Source organism: Leptodactylus fuscus, chromosome 6 (genome assembly GCF_031893055.1).
Source record: "Leptodactylus fuscus isolate aLepFus1 chromosome 6, aLepFus1.hap2, whole genome shotgun sequence".
Classification (NCBI taxonomy): domain Eukaryota; kingdom Metazoa; phylum Chordata; class Amphibia; order Anura; family Leptodactylidae; genus Leptodactylus; species Leptodactylus fuscus.
In genome coordinates this window covers 7,706,487-7,724,951 of record NC_134270.1, presented here as the reverse complement: position 1 = coordinate 7,724,951, position 18,465 = coordinate 7,706,487, and the positions used below count along the sequence as shown (strand labels likewise).

The window sequence follows — 18,465 nt, the reverse complement described above, 5'->3', positions numbered from 1 at the left end:
GTGGGGGTGGGGTGTAAGTGTGGGGGGGTGGGGGAGTGAAAAGAGCGTGAGAAATTAAATTTGGGTAAGTGTCGGGGGTGGGGAGAGCTACATGCTACTCACATACAACAAGGATCCACTCTGTAGTATAACAAAATGACAGTGGGGGGGGAGAAAAAAAATACGTTAATGGTTATGGTTTATGCAGCACACCAAATTCAACACAGGGATTAGATCATAGCAAGGACCCCGCCTCCCCCCAACAGGACAGAAGGGCGGCAGCTGCCACCCATAGCTTTCACGTTGCCCCACCTCCACAGCAGATTTTGCAGGTCTGAGGGGAGGGGCTAAGACCTGACACTCCCCCTTATAGGTGACAATGTGGTTTCAGTAGGGGGCGGTCACCGTGCTCGGGAGAGATGGACCAGGATTGGTCCGATGGAGGAGCGGGCACCATAGTGTTAATATGATGTGAGCGCCGAGAACGGAATGGTTACGTTGTTAATGGGACCAGAAGTGAGAGATACATGGAGCGGAATACGTCTATGGGTACAGAGAGATGGGCGAGGAAGAGTCATAGTAACGGGCACCTCCGTACAATGCGGGCGGCCATTCTGTGGGCTACAAACCAACAATGGGCTCCAGAAAAATGGCCGCCTCCACTGGGTGAGGGCACCATAGAATGAGCTATACAGAGAAGTACGAGGAGGAAATCCACTTGCCTGATGTTTGATGGGTTTAGGGGATTCCGTCTGTTATGGCAAACAAATAAACACAAGTTAGTAAGGAGGCAGGAAGTGCAATGACCCCCCAAACCCACCCCCAAAACATGGCACCCAAGGGGCGTCCATCACTAACCAGTACAGCCAGACATCAGGGTGACCCATTAGTGTCAAGGTGGGGGACATTCAAGAACTCAACCCAAAAAACATCCACATAGGTCGGATCTACTCGCCAAAGGTCACCAAGAAAGGATCAGTGGAGCCAATTACTCAACCCAAAAATTTCCATGAACGTTGGCTGTTGGTTAGTTGTACTAGTAGTATAAGGGTTAATGGTGCCAATGACCAAAGCTCAACCAAAAATGTTCCACTGCCAATGGTTAAATCTACACCACAAGGGTCACCAAGGAACTATTCATACCAATGGTGATAAAGGCCATGGCAACCCAAAAAGTTTCACTAATACCCCGAGGTTGGTTGGTTCTACTTACCGAGTGTCACCAGAGAAGTATTAGTGCCAATGGTGCGACTACCAAAGGTCAACCTAAAAAGTTCCATGAAGGGTGGCTGGATCTACTCACCAGGAGCGCCCTTCGGCAACTGTACTGACCCCCAAGTGTGTGGTCATGACCCCCATGGGTTATATTTACAAAAATTTCTGGAGCCTGGATAACCTAAACTTGCCCTGGAAGTATCAACTATTCAGTCAACGCGACCAGTTGTTTATTTGGGTTTGGCCTGATCAAAACCTTTTGAGATAGTTGGGTCATTCCCACTGAAGACACCAGTGGAAGGACAACCCCACCCCCGTGAGCCCGGTGGAAGGACACCCCCACCAGCGTGAGCCCGGTGGAAGGACACCCCAACCCCCAGTGAAGAAGGTGGAAGGACACCCCCACCCCCGTGAGGCCGGTGGAAGGACACCCCCACCCCCGTGAGCCCGGTGGAAGGACACCCCCACCCCCGTGAGCCCGGTGGAAGGACACCCCCACCCCCGTGAGCCCGGTGGAAGGACACCCCCACCCCCGTGAGCCCGGTGGAAGGACACCCCCACCCCCGTGAGCCCGGTGGAAGGACACCCCCACCCCCGTGAGCCCGGTGGAAGGACACCCCCACCCCCGTGAGCCCGGTGGAAGGACACCCCCACCCCCGTGAGCCCGGTGGAAGGACACCCCCACCCCCGTGAGCCCGGTGGAAGGACACCCCCACCCCCGTGAGCCCGGTGGAAGGACAACCCCCCATGACAAGATAAAGGATGGGATGCCTTCTGACAACTCACAGGAATCGTATGGTCCTTCTTTCCCTTATGTGAAGATGCCACATGAGCCAGGTACTGGATGACCTTCTTGGTATTTTCCGTCTTCCCAGCTCCAGATTCACCTCTAAGGAAACAAAAACAAAGACCAAATTATCCGCCGGCCTCCCACAGCCCCGACCCAGAAACATTACACAGCAACTCATCCAGAAAACAAAGCTATCTGATGTCTTATAACAATGGGGGAGAGTCCTGAGAAGTGCGGCTGGTATCAGTCAGGGTCTCCTGGCCCGGGGAAGCCCATCAGTTCTTACCTGGAATGCGGAGCACATATGGCCCCCAGTATGGGAACCTTCACACCATTCCTTGCCTTAACATCTGCCGCAGCCGACGGCCAAGATATTCACAATACAATTGGCATTGTGTGCGGCTATTACCAGCCAATAACTGCGGGCTCACGTCTAGCAGGCCAGTCTGGCCACGGCAGGTAACCTTTTATGGCCACACTGGGGTGCAGCAACTTAAGACTATCTTCTTGGTACTAAAAAGGCAGAAAATGTGAGCGCCAATAATCCATTCATCAATCCGAGGGGAAATGCTTGCCAAAAAAAATAGGCCGTTAAAGAAAATTTATAGTCACTCTGAGGATTAGTTCTGCTCTTATACTGGAAGGCGTCTTATTCTGGAGGAGAAGGAACGAAGAAAACAAAGTGTCTGATGTAAGAAAGCTCAGGCCGTGCGGGCAGCTGCAAACGTGACGGCCTAACCAGCCTGGAATGTGGAGAACATACGGGGCATTGCTTGGTGCACATCTGCTGCATCCTGTCAGGCCAGAGGGCTCGCTGGAGCAGACAGACACTGGGCACTCACATGACGCAGCACCCGAGGTCTGATGAGAAGTCCGGATGGCATCAGACAGCTGCACAATACTGTCCTCATTCCACCGTACTGATGTATAATGCCAAGGGAAAGGGACGCCGGCACTGAAAGGGAAACTGAGGAACACAAGGACTGGACACAGAACCTAAGGGGGAGGCCTGTAAGGGACCAAACTAAGAACCAGCACAGGGAGACTCTAAGTAACAGGGCCGACATTAGGAGAGGCGTTACTGTATATAGGAGAAAGAAATAAGCCGCAAGAACACATATACTGTATCTGTATACACATATACAGATACTGACCTAGACCCAGAGCTCACTGTATACATTACTTATCCTGTATTATACACCAGAGCTGCGCTCTCTATTCTGCTGGTACAGTCACTGTGTACATACATTACATTACTTATCCTGTATTATACTCCAGAGCTGCACTCACTATTCTGCTGGTACAGTCACTGTGTACATACATTACATTACTTATCCTGTATTATACTCCAGAGCTGCACTCACTATTCTGCTGGAGCAGTCACTGTGTACATACATTACTTATCCTGCATATATCCCCCTGTAACTCTTTGTATGACTACTGTGGGTCCAGACAAGGCCATAAACCCGTCAGCGTTTGCAGGAAACATACGGCTATAAACTCCCAGGAGTGAGACACAGGTGACTTGTAGAGATGACAGGCGGCCGCTGTATATACTCCATAAGAGTAAAGGTGTCAGCTGACCGGAGTCATGTGGGCGGGGACTGACACACTTAAAGGGGAAATCCAGCAGAAAATCATCTTCTGACGCTGCAGTGACCCAAACAAGATGGAGGGGGAGCGGGGGAGGGGCGGCGGAGTCTACGGGTCATTCTGCAGAATGGATACAGCAGTTTGTTAAATGGAACTGGTCGGTGCAATTCTATCAGGAGGTCACAGATATTGGGAGGGGGCAACGGCGCCCACCAGGACACCGGACAGACACCATCATGGCTGCATCACCCCAGAGGTCACTGGAAGCCTAATGTGTAGGAGCAGGGACACAGGCTGGGTCTCTATGTGCCTGCAGGGGGCGCTATTGTCTCTGTTATCTGCCACAATGCTCAGAGTTACTCACGTGCACAGGATGGATTGGTCCTCACGATCTGAAAGACAAAAAGGGACAGAAAAGGAATTACAGATCTGCAGATAGATTACCTGTGAGGGGGTAGTCAGACAAAATTATACACAATCCTACAGGCCGAGGAGCTGGCGGGGGAGCTGGCGGAGGAAGGAGGGGCCGATGAACAGCTGGCGGAGGAAGGATGGGCCGAGGAGCAGCTGGCGGAGGAGGGAGGGGCCGAGGAGCAGCTGGCGGAGGAGGGAGGGGCCGAGGAGCAGCTGGCCGAGGGAGGGGCCGAGGAGCAGCTGGCGGAGGGAGGGACCGAGGAGCAGCTGGCGGAGCAGGGAGGGGCGAGAAGCAGCTGGCGGAGCAGGGAGGGGCCGAGGAGCAGCTGGCGGAGCAGGGAGGGGCCGAGGAGCAGCTGGCGGAGCAGGGAGGGGCCGAGGAGCAGCTGGCGGAGGAGGGGGGGGGGGGCGATGAGCAGCTGGCGGAGCAGGGAGGGGCCGAGGAGCAGCTGGCGGAGGAGGGAGGGGCCGAGGAGCAGCTGGCGGAGGAGGGAGGGGCCGAGGAGCAGCTGGCGGAGGAGGGAGGGGCCGAGGAGCAGCTGGCGGAGGAGGGAGGGGCCGAGGAGCAGCTGGCGGAGGAGGGAGGGGCCGAGGAGCAGCTGGCCGAGGGAGGGGCCGAGGAGCAGCTGGCCGAGGGAGGGGCCGAGGAGCAGCTGGCGGAGCAGGGAGGGGCGAGAAGCAGCTGGCGGAGCAGGGAGGGGCCGAGGAGCAGCTGGCGGAGCAGGGAGGGGCCGAGGAGCAGCTGGCGGAGCAGGGAGGGGCCGAGGAGCAGCTGGCGGAGGGGGGGGGGGCCGAGGAGCAGCTGGCGGAGCAGGGAGGGGCCGAGGAGCAGCTGGCGGAGGAGGGAGGGGCCGAGGAGCAGCTGGCGGAGGAGGGAGGGGCCGAGGAGCTGGGGGAGGGGCAGAAGACAGACTAAGGTGTCAGGAACACTTTAAGACCTTTATATGTACATACATGTGGATTGCCGGGGACACCCCCCTCCCCCATATGACACCTCATGTGAAACGCATCAAAACACCAAAAAGGCGGTGACAGCTAATGCAGCACACAGTAGTGATGTGTATACAGGTAGTCAGAGAAGGTATACAGTATAGGAGCCTTCCTCCAGGGGGCAGCGCCTCCACCATGTTAGCTTTACGTGTCACCCTAATGCTTAGTATGATGAATGGCGGCCGCACATTATTATTATCCCGCTATTAACAGGCACCTGAAACTGTAGCCGAGGACTGTTTATAGCGCCATTAATCTCCATCGTCTGCCTGGTGTCACCGCTACTGGATCTACCGCCAGCTCCGCGCCAAGAGCCAAACAGACACTTCTTATTATAAGCAAACGCCAAGGAGATCGGGCGGCCGCAGATTTATCTTCTGACGTCCGAGGAAGAACAGAAGAGAAACCTATAAACCACACTGCAAATACAGAAGCAAAGCGAGACGAGCCCCCGCCCGGAGGAGACCCCCGAGTATAGGTACAGTCATGTGCACCCATGTGGGGGCGAGAAGACGGACACTAATCTCACCCCAGGAAGACTGATGTGGGCAGCTGCCCCTGAATGCCCGGGTGCTGAGGCTGCAGCTGTCTCTCTATCAGGAGTGAGCGACGCAACGCCTATAGAAGACCCCGCCCCTGTCAGAGCAGCACAAAGAGTAGCGAGATTTACTGCTACGTCCTGTCATATAGGATACAGTACAGGCCACAGATACCGGACTAGCCCAACTACTACCTAATATAGTACAGGGCTCTACTAGACCGGCCCAACTACTATCTAATAGTACATGACTCTACTAGACTGGCCCAACTACTATCTAATAGTACACGACTCTACTAGACCGGCCCAACTACTACCTAATAGTACAGGGCTCTACTAGACTGGCCCAACTACTACCTAATAGTACAGGGCTCTACTAGACCGGCCCAACTACTATCTAATAGTACACAGCTCTACCAGAACAGCCCAACTACTATCTAATAGTACACAGCTCTATGAGAACAGCCCAACTACTATCTAATAGTACATGGCTCTACTAGACCAGCCCAACTACTATCTAATAGTACACAGCTCTACTAGACCAGCCCAACTACTATCTAATAGTAATCAGCTCTACTAGACCAGCCCAACTACTATCTAATAGTACAGGGCTCTACTAGACCATCCCAACTGCTATCTAATAGTACAGGGCTCTACTAGACCATCCCAACTACTATCTAATAGTAATCAGCTCTACTAGATCAGCCCAACTACAACCTAATAGTACACAGCTCTACTAGACCAGCCCAACTACTATCTAATAGTACATGGCTCTACTAGAACAGCCCAACTACTATCTAATAGTACACAGCCCAACTACTATCTAATAGTACATGGATCTACTAGAGCAGCCCAACTGCTATCTAATAGTACATGGCTCTACAAGAACAGCCCAACTGCTATCTAATAGTACAGGACTCTGCTACACGTAATGTGGGCAGTGTGCCATTCCACTATTATATGCAACACTTACCACACGTCTACGACAACCACACTGGTCACAGTACAAGTCACGCCACCTATAGCACACTGACCATATACAGAGGTGTGACTACAGGTGTGGCTGTCCTTGCATATTTACAGGTCTCAGTGAGCACCATATGGCCGAACTTGCCGATCAGACACGCTGGTTTGGACAGAATTGATTTTCGCCATTATAAAGAATTCCTATAACTCCTCTCACTTTGTTTTATACCAAGTCACGGACGCCAATGCTCGTAGACTTATACTGCCAACATATACCGCCCTGCTGTACATAGAGGACAATTCGGTCTTCCATTGTTCCTCCTCTTAAGGCCACCAAGCATTGCACCTATTTACAGAAGGACGGTCATCATCATCATCATCCTCCTGCCCATGTACAACATCTGTCATCAACTAGGCCCGGGCAGACACCAGGCAGATTGCTAACGGATGAGGCCGCGCGCGCTCCTGGCAGCCCAGACGGGGCTAAATGTTCCCAGCACCAGCCGGGAGCATCTGTCATAGGCAGCAGGGCGGCTAATGACTAACAGGAAACAAGTTGCAGCCCCCCCGCCCGCCCCACCAGGCTGTCACCACGCTGACCCATGTGTCAGTCTAGTTATGGCTGCACACAATCCATCACACTCGCACGTACACAGCAGGCCGACAGTGAAACTAGTAGGAGCATGATGGCAGTGGTAAATCTGCAGACCTTCCAGGACTCTAGGAAAGCTGAGTGCCAACCCTCATGCTGGCAGAGATTGGAGGCTTGGCTATTGTAAAGTAATACCGCGCCATCGACGACACCAATGAGATTCCTGAATAGACGGTTACACGGTAACAAGGAGGAAGCGCAACGGTCCAACAACAGCACTCGCCATGGAAGTCCAACAATAACAGCAGCGCAGGTCAACGAAAACACAAAAACCACTGATCTCAGTCCAGCGCAGGAGAAAAGCGAGGACGTAGCCTCAACATGACCGGGTGTTATCTACCCCCCCCCCCCCCCCAAGCGTATCAAACGCTCAGAGCCCCCCCATAAACAGCCGAATATCTGTATACAAACCGCATGTCCTGGAAATAAACCAGAGGACTGCACAGCAAGGTCTGCAACATCTCCGAAATGTGCTGCACCCCAAGCCTGGAATACCTGCACTGCTACACTCAGAGAGCCCTGGAACTGGTCAGCAGGAGAGCACAGAGCATTGTTCTCTGTTATCAGCCATGTCAGGCTGGAGAGACAAAAATCACCAGATCCTGCGGAGCGCAAGCACTGAGCCAGCAGAATAGTGAGCGCAGCTCTGGAGTATAATACAGGATAAGTAATGTAATGTATGTACACAGTGACTGTACCAGCAGAATAGTGAGCGCAGCTCTGGAGTATAATACAGGATAAGTAATGTATGTACACAGTGACTGCACCAGCAGAATAGTGAGCGCAGCTCTGGAGTATAATACAGGATAAGTAATGTAATGTATGTACACAGTGACTGCACCAGCAGAATAGTGAGCGCAGCTCTGGAGTATAATACAGGATAAGTAATGTAATGTATGTACACAGTGACTGCACCAGCAGAATAGTGAGCGCAGCTCTGGAGTATAATACAGGAGATAGGTCTTCATCAGAACAAATGTGAAATGTAATGACATCCAAAGAAGAGATAAGGCCATAGACCGCTCCTGTCTCTGCACCCTGTGTGTTTACCCTCCTCATTGCCAGTTCTGACTATAACAAGATACCAGCAGAAGACGTCTTGGTAGGATTTTGATTCTAACATCTGGAGAATGTCAGGGCAGCCATACTGCTATAATAAAGCCATTATAGGGTAACAGGGGGTGATCTGTGTGTAAACGCTCCAGTAAATCACTTCTCTATTAAGAGTCCTGAACATAAAAGCCGCAGTAAGACAGTTGTCTGTAAACAATCCTGGTGAGCGTTCCCACAGCTGCTCTCAGACGGGCGCAGATTCCTGATCTCATGGGGATAATACTTAGGCCTCAAGCCTGAGAACTCAACGGGTCCTCAGAGGGTGACGAACATGACAAAGCACTAAAATCTGCCCGAATGTGATGGACATGAGGTCACCAAGAGCTCCAGTGATGTCACCTGGATAGAGCGGCCCCGGGACATGGTCACCGGCTGTAGGACTGTAAGCAGGCGGGTGATACAGAATCTGAAATGAGTACCCCCCTCCCAGAGACACGGAGGGGCACGACTAAAGAGATGCTCATGTCCCTACAACAGCCACAGACTCCGGGACATACAGGCTGCAGCAGTCACACCGGCCACGGTGTCCAAAGCATCCAGAAGCCCCTCTGCCCATAAGAGGACACCAGTACAAGCGGCACAAGGGACTCCGGTACCATTTTAGCAATGGTGTCCAGGAACTTCAGACAGGTGAAGTAGTCAAGGAAATTTCTATAGTCTTCTATAAAGGCGGCGAGACAGTCTGTCTCATTACATCATTTAGGCTGAACTCTATGGTACAACTATTGAGGTAACTGATGGAGACCCCTTGTCCCATCTCACACGGCGCTGTACTGTCCAGGGATTGCACCAATGCAAACACTTACACAATGGCATCACCCATCTGTCCGAGGCGCTGACTGGTTGCTACGGGCGTCTCTTTTTGGATTGTTTGGCCTTGTTTTCGTTACGACAGCCTATGGTATACATTACAAGGGACGTTTGCTTACGCTCTGGAGACACCGGGTTAATCATGTAATGCAGTATATATTAGTAATGTATGCACGGAGGACTGGCGGGGTTACTGTGTGGGATATCTGGTATCCCGGCATCCAGGAATCCTTGGTCCGCACCTGTTGTCAGTCATGTGAATGCCCTTTGTGTAATTGACCTTAACCCAAGCATGGCGGGCGGCCCCTCCTTCCCATGTACGGCGGCATGTCACACAGGACGTCTCATCACGAAAGACAAGACAAATGGCCTCAAGTCAACAGCACGTCCTAGGAGAACGATGTACGATGGAAGCTAAAATCTTTACAACTATCCGACCCCCAGATCTGACCGATACCCCGAATCCAGCCAAGGCTATATGGACACACCACCACTACCAGACATCAAGGTGGTCAACATGACGGGTGCAATGGTGGCTTCCCGGACTTGTTATGATAAGGACCATTGTCAAGGCCACCAAAGAGAACGACCAATAGCTGATGAATTGTAAAGCAGGCATCCTTAAAGGGGAGGTGAAGCTCCTGTCACGATTCCTGTTCCAACACTTCCCAGGTCCCTGCTGGTCTTTAATCCGGGCTGATCCCACTTGACACATTGGAAATTACCATTCGGCATTCACCGGCTGAGGCAGGTCTGCGCTGTGGCCGGGGCTCGGATGAGCAGTCCCTTCCTCTGTCAGATGGTTCTCTGAATACGGAGGGAAGGGCTCGGATGAGCAGTCCCTTCTTTTGGAGGAGGGAACACATACACAGGGTATAAAGGGAAAGGAAAATCTAGATCAGGGGGTAACTCAACTGGACTTTTGGAAAGATCCAGAATTTGAAGGTAAAAACGTAATTGACATGACTATGGGCAGACGATAAAGGGGTATTGCAAACCAGGAACATTTGGTGGGAACCACCTACCAAGAAAGAGGAGCCGTGAGAGAAGAGAAGAGTTGACCGGGCACATCAAGAACTCAACTCACTTCTCTGGGAGTCCTGACATTAGGCCTCCGCCATGTATGGCATTCCCATAGAAGTCAATGGGGAGAGATGAGCATGCACGGACACTTCTCCACTCACTGCAGAGGTAAGACCGGGTTTGGATGAGCCTTGTTCTTTAATTGCAGCCTACAGTCCATAAATGTTGGCTGCTGCAGTTGATCTTGCTTGGTCTGTCCCACCAATTAACGTGTAGGGGGTTTTCCTCAAACAGTATTGGCGAAGCCCAGAGTACACGTGTGTGAAGAGGGGTCAGGAGGAATACCTGTCAACCAACAAGGCTTTGTCATATGTAAAGTGTAAGTTACAACCACAGACCAAAGCCTGTGAGATCCACCTCAAGATGTTCTTCAGGAATCCCAAGTCTCGGGTAGAGCTTCCTGCTGAGGCTGACACCAATAAAGGAGAGGTCAGAGGAAGGGTCTTGTGGGGCACGGAAAAAACCCGCCACCGGAATCTGCAAGTAGGTGATGAGTGTGTTTGGAAACAAGTCTCCAGTGTTTGCAACTTGTGCATCTTATGCTGAAGACGTTTAATGGGTTGGCAGGTAATTATAGTAATGGACGCATCAGTGCACGGCTGGTGACGGACGGGGTTAATGGAGCTTCACTAGCATGGGAACAAACAGAGGCCGTGGCTGGATCATCAAACTGAACAGGACTGGCTCTCAGTGCATATATACATTATATACACCGCCTGAAGAACCTTAACCAGGCCATGGATCTAAAGCGATCAACAATTTGCAAACTAAGGTTGTAGGACAAGTAATAATGCCAAGTCCAGCTTGTACATCCCAACACAGCACCCTCAGCCAAATAAAGAGTCCCGCAGGGCGGCAAATGCGCCTTTCACTACAGAACGGGGGTCTTTGGAGCTACAATGGGGGACAGGCCGGATCGTTCCCTCCAAGACCTGCATTCCTGTGGTTTAGAGGAGTTCCTTACAAAGCAAGAACCGACACAAACACGACTCTGGTCAAGCGCGTGGTGTCTGGTCTGTACAGCTGGAGCGGTGTGCCCTAAAAATAAACCAAAGGCATAAAACAAACAAATTGACTGCAGATGGGCTTTACAGATTGCTCGGCTTAACGAGAACAGTAAAATAAATACAATGCAGATGTAGACGAGGACGTACGGCAACCTCAGAGAGGGCCGGAGAGGGACACACGGAGTTAATGTGATCTCCATCCTCATCCACAAAGCCAAGCCATGGAGGTGAACCACCAGTAAGATGAAGCTGGGGTCATATATCCACAACCAAAGGACTCGGGGATCCCACAACCTAGAAATGGGCAACACAATGGTAGAGTTTCCATTGGTGACCATATTGGTGGCGTCTGTCAAAAAGTTCCAATGTAAAGCCATACGTTGACTTATCCCATTTTATTTCCACCATTAGGACCCTGTGAGATGTCCAGGCTGGGGCCCATACCATCATTATTGTAGTGACCGAGCCATAGAAATCTCTCCGACTTCCCCTACACATTAACTCTAGTATCAGCCAAGTGTGAAGGGCGGTCAGTACAGACACGCCACAAGCCATGACCGGGCACCTCTGACTGTGACTTACAGGCGGCCCAGAGACGTGTCCGAACCTCATCTCCTTCATGACCTGGTGACTAACCAACATTAACCTAATGTGTATGGTCCCATCAAAGAAAGTCATCCCATAACCATAGGATAAAGGGTAACCTTGAGGCCCAACTGATCAGAGCCACACAGATTAGGAAATCTGGCAACTTTTGCCCCGCATTCGGAATGGAGTGGTGGTCGGGCAGCGGATGTGTCGCTCTAGTCTTTCGATGGGTGAATACTATATCTGGCACTACCATGGATATGAACACACGGCCTGACTACCCCCATCCCGATTCTCCTGATCAGTGCGGGGTCTGAGCAGTCGGATCCCACCGATCAGCAAGTTACCTCCTATCCCATATAAACAGCTTTGACGGGAAAACCCCTTTAATCCCAAAGTGCATCAGATTAAGGATTAATTCCCTTCTAATAAACCTTTGCAAGCGATCACGAGAGGAAATTCCCGTCTCTGACTTGAGGAGGTCGTCTTACTATTACTTCCTTCCTTGGATTTTACATCAAGAACATTAAGGGGAATATTTTTAGGTAGAATTGGCTTCAGGTCAAGAATCGGCCAAAAGAAGAGACCATAAAATGTGACAGACTCGGCTTCTAACGTCATAGTACGGGCAGAGGTCTGGATGGTAGGGGGGTCTGTATTGTGCCAAGTCTGCCACCCACTTAAAGGGGAGCTCCACTTCTATAGCTATGAAAAGCAATCCACTGAATGTGGGATACAAGAACCTGCTGTATCCAAGGTGGAGATCACATAGCGAGCTGGTTCCCCCAACCACATATTTTAGACGACCCCCCCACCCATCCCACCATGTATCCAGAACACTCATGGAAGTCTTATATCAAAAGCTGGCACCTCTAACACCGGCGCGGTGTCAACGGATCCACATGAAATACAAAGACTGGATTCTTCTACATGGACTAAAGCTGGCCGTACACATCTGAGCCATGTTGGAGGACCATCTGAGGTCTACCATGTGTGGGGGCTCCTAATCTGTGGTCTAAGAGATGAGACAGGCACAATGGGCAATCCTCTAGTTCTCAGATGTATAAACCATGGCCAGAGGAGTTCGACAACGGCCGCCCCCCATTCAGATCTTATACATGTGTAGGAGGTGACGACTGGCCAAACAAGCATCTAATGGGGACAGCCGTGACAAGGTGATGTCCACACGACACTGCAACAAACTAACATTGGAGACACACCCAGAGGAGGAGGGTCTGATGGATGAGAGCAACGGACAGTAATGGCAGTGTGAAGTGACCCCGATGAATAGAGGTCACCTGATACAGCTCAGGATAGGGGATAACTTGCACATGGTTTGGGTTCTGACCCCCACTGATGGGGAAAATGGGGGAGCGACTGACTGCATTTTGGCTGTTTAAGGCTCTCCCATAGAAATGGCTGGAGTGGAGCATGCGGTGTCTGAACACTGTGCGACCACCATCACATTTGTTGAGAGCCAGTTGAGACCTCCACCAGGTCACAACTGGCCAAGATAGGACTTTAAGAAACCCCTTTAAGCCGACAATACACAACGCGAGGGTCACACCTGCGTTCAGGTTTTTGTTCATGGACTTGCTTAGGGACCCCACAAACGGGAACCTAATCCTCTAAAAAAAAAAAGTGGTAACCCACAGAAACTATAATGGGGTCTATAGACTATGGGGGCCGCCTGAAAAAGGTGGAAAGATACAGAAAGAAAAGTCCTGCTTTTAAGTGGATTTGGGGACACCAAATGTAGACCGGGGGCAGCCTTAGACGTGTACCCGCCAAATCTGCCAATTTTGTTGGGTTCGGCCATTCACCTTATGAGATTGGGGGTTCTCACTACTCAGACGTCAGGGGGTGAATCCAGCTGCTCCCCTGGATCTAGTAGATGATTCCTCCCATCCCGTATTCGGGAACATACAATGTCCTCCTGGGTCTGCTTCACATTGAAGACCAGAAGACACAAACATACATATATACCGTGCACTGAGGTTACGCCACCGTTCAGGAATCACATTATACTCCGAGCAGATGGATAAACATCTGGATTACAAAACCCAATATAAAATATTAACGTAGGAACCGAAGGAAAAACATCAGCCAGGACCCAACCCAGGCAAGTATCAGACATCGTGATAAAGTCCATGTCCCATTGTTACCATGGACCCAAAACACAACAAAACTCTCAAAAACTAAAGCAGACGGGTAATAGATCAAAGACACGAAGCGTTCCTGCACCTCGGAGGAATGGGATCACTTCATGGACGGCCAGGACTTCAAAAGACTTGGGGAACGTTGGAGTTTAAGAAAGTGCTCGAGAGACTTATTGGAGGGGAGTCAGCAATCGGGTCACGTTTGGTTCCCATCATACAGACATTGGTATTTAGAAGTCGCCCCTTCACCTGCCCCCCCCCCCTTCTTAAATAACAGGACTGCTCAAGAACATATGGGACTTCTCGGAGGACGACTTCTCACCTGGACATCTGCCCGGACTATAAACACCACTGCGGTACATTATAGGAAGGGACCAATGAATATCACAGCAAAGCTTGGCCCTATTAACTATAACGGGGGGTGGGATTCGTCCAATTTTATCCGCAATAAAGTCGCTCACTAAAAACGTGGCTACAGTCAGACATGAGAGTCCTGAGGATAGACAAGTGTGATCTGTGCGGCAACATCACCTGCCCAAGGGTAAGCGACAGTGCCATAAGCAAGAACACGAGATACTCACAGCACCCCGAAGTATACAGTGCCCCACATTACACTGCAATCCATCCCTACAGACACAGCACGTCTGCACAACGAGAGCCCTGTCTGAGGGTAAGCTTCTTTCTTGGCACAAGATGGGGATGAGACACAAGGACGTAAGAAGGAATTACTGAGACTAAGTACCAAAAGTCAGTCTTGAGGTGGCCTGAAAAGAGGATTAGGGTCATGGCTCTGCATTACATAACATGGTGTCCTGAGAGATGGCGGGGATACGTGTACCAGGCAAGTATTGGGGACACATAATGAGACCCCCCCCCCCCCCCAAACTAAACGTCTTATATCATACTACTCCTATGTACAAGAATATAACTACTATAATACTACTCCTATGTACAAGAATATAACTACTATAATACTACTCCAGTGTACAAGAATATAACTACTATAATACTACTCCTATGTACAAGAATATAACTACTATAATACTACTCCTATGTACAAGGATATAACTACTATAATACTACTCCTATATACAAGAATATAACTACTATAATACTACTCCTATGTACAAGAATATAACTACTATAATACTACTCCTATGTACAAGAATATAACTACTATAATACTACTCCTATGTACAAGAATATAACTACTATAATACTGCTGCTATGTACAAGAATATAACTACTATAATACTACCTCCTATGTACAAGAATATAACTACTATAATACTACCTCCTATGTACAAGAATATAACTACTATAATACTGCTCCTATGTACAAGAATATAACTACTATAATACTGCTCCTATGTACAAGAATATAACTACTATAATACTACTCCTATGTACAAGAATATAACTACTATAATACTGCTCCTATGTACAAGAATATAACTACTATAATACTACTCCTATGTACAAGAATATAACTACTATAATACTGCTCCTATGTACAAGAATATAACTACTATAATACTACCTTCTATGTACAAGAATATAACTACTATAATACTACTCCTATGTACAAGAATATAACTACTATAATACAACTCCTATGTACAAGAATATAACTACTATAATACTACTCCTATGTACAAGAATATAACTACTATAATACTACTCCTATGTACAAGAATATGACTACTATAATACTACTCCTATGTACAAGAATATAACTACTATAATACTACTCCTATGTACAAGAATATAACTACTATAATACTACTCCAATGTACAAGAATATAACTACTATAATACTACTCCTATGTACAAGAATATGACTACTATAATACTACTCCTATGTACAAGAATATAACTACTATAATACTACTCCTATGTACAAGAATATAACTACTATAATACTACCTCCTATGTACAAGAATATAACTACTATAATACTACTCCTATGTACAAAAATATAACTACTATAATACTACTCCTATATACAAGAATATAACTATATTACTCCTATATACAAGAATATAACTACTATAATACTACCTCCTATGTACAAGAATATAACTACTATAATACTACCTCCTATGTACAAGAATATAACTACTATAATACTACCTCCTATGTACAAGAATATAACTACTATAATACTACTGCTATGTACAAGAATATAACTACTATAATACTACTCCTATGTACAAGAATATAACTACTATAATACTACCTCCTATGTACAAGAATATAACTACTATAATACTACTGCTATGTACAAGAATATAACTACTATAATACTACTCCTATGTACAAGAATATAACTACTATAATACTACCTCCTATGTACAAGAATATAACTACTATAATACTACCTCCTATGTACAAGAATATAACTACTATAATACTACTGCTATGTACAAGAATATAACTACTATAATACTACCTCCTATGTACAAGAATATAACTACTATAATACTGCTCCTATGTACAAGAATATAACTACTATAATACTACTCCTATGTACAAGAATATAACTACTATAATACTGCTCCTATGTACAAGAATATAACTACTATAATACTACCTCCTATGTAAAAGAATATAACTATAATACTACTGCTATGTACAAGAATATAACTACTATAATACTACCTCCTATGTACAAGAATATAACTACTATAATACTACCTCCTATGTAAAAGAATATAACTATAATACTACTGCTATGTACAAGAATATAACTACTATAATACTACCTCCTATGTACAAGAATATAACTACTATAATACTACCTCCTATGTACAAGAATATAACTACTATAATACTACCTCCTATGTACAAGAATATAACTACTATAATACTACCTCCTATGTACAAGAATATAACTACTATAATACTACTGCTATGTACAAGAATATAACTACTATAATACTACTCCTATGTACAAGAATATAACTACTATAATACTACTCCTATGTACAAGAATATAACTACTATAATACCACTCCTATGTACAAGAATATAACTACTATAATACTGCTCCTATATACAAGAATATAACTACTATAATACTACTCCTATGTACAAGAATATAACTACTATAATACTGCTCCTATGTACAAGAATATAACTACTATAATACTACCTCCTATATACAAGAATATAACTACTATAATACTGCTCCTATGTACAAGAATATAACTACTATAATACTACCTCCTATGTACAAGAATATAACTACTATAATACTGCTCCTATGTACAAGAATATAACTACTATAATACTGCTCCTATGTACAAGAATATAACTACTATAATACTACCTCCTATATACAAGAATATAACTACTATAATACTGCTCCTATATACAAGAATATAACTACTATAATACTACCTCCTATATACAAGAATATAACTACTATAATACTGCTCCTATGTACAAGAATATAACTACTATAATACTACTCCTATGTACAAGAATATAACTACTATAATACTACCTCCTATATACAAGAATATAACTACTATAATACTGCTCCTATATACAAGAATATAACTACTATAATACTGCTCCTATATACAAGAATATAACTACTATAATACTACCTCCTATATACAAGAATATAACTACTATAATACTGCTCCTATGTACAAGAATATAACTACTATAATACTACCTCCTATATACAAGAATATAACTACTATAATACTACCTCCTATATACAAGAATATAACTACTATAATACTACCTCCTATATACAAGAATATAACTACTATAATACTACCTCCTATGTACAAGAATATAACTACTATAATACTACCTCCTATGTAATAACAGACAGTATCAGTAATTTCTCCTGTAGTAATACTGTGATATTACTTTCTGGCGTCCTCATCTACCATATGGCGGTTTGTATAATACTGCCAGATAATGCACCATCTGTACACTCCTCTTCCTAACAAGTCGCTGATCGCTGGGTGACTTTGCCAGCCGCTCGGTGTTCTGCCAGTCTTCGGGCACATGCAGCATACATACACAGAGTGGTGATTGTTAGAGGGGGAATCACCAGGACGGATGAACCAGCTGAACATAAATGGCCTTTGGCCAGAGCAGGCGGACACTAGGACAGGATGCCCGGGCAGTGCTCTCGTTTATGTGCCAATCCCTGGAAGGCTGCGGAGGAGAATGACAACGGGAAATAAATCCTGAACATCACAAACCTACGACATGGGGATTTCGCACCACAGCAAGGCATTCTGGGTAGTCCCATACTGCTCACTCACTATATAGTACCACTGCCCCTGCACCCTGGTGGTCCAAGTTTGGCCGCCTTGCTCACCAACTCATTAAAGTGGGGCGTCAAAAGGAGGTAGAGGAATCCTTGACAATGTCTCCGGAGATGTTACATTGAGCTCCATGTTGTTCTGCACTTCTGTGGACAATCCCTTTAAACTACAGAATTGCTGCCTATTGGGCATCCAGGAGTTAATCCAGTCCACATTCTGCAGACAATGACTCCCAAGACTTGCCAGACATTACAAACCCTGTGAGGTGGGGGA

At 47.2% G+C, this 18,465-nt stretch overlaps 1 protein-coding gene across 1 annotated transcript in view; it reads right to left on the bottom strand.

Annotated features, from left to right (window-relative positions):
* Positions 1 to 18,465, bottom strand: part of MYH10 (myosin heavy chain 10) — a 68,282-nt gene that overhangs the window by 25,334 nt on the left and 24,483 nt on the right. Inside the window, exons 4-7 of the mRNA XM_075279286.1 lie at positions 3,942 to 3,969; positions 1,981 to 2,083; positions 702 to 731; positions 103 to 120 (exon numbers count right to left, since the gene is read on the bottom strand). Coding sequence (XP_075135387.1) covers positions 103 to 120; positions 702 to 731; positions 1,981 to 2,083; positions 3,942 to 3,969 — 179 coding nt within the window. The remainder of the gene's footprint in view (positions 1 to 102; positions 121 to 701; positions 732 to 1,980; positions 2,084 to 3,941; positions 3,970 to 18,465) is intronic.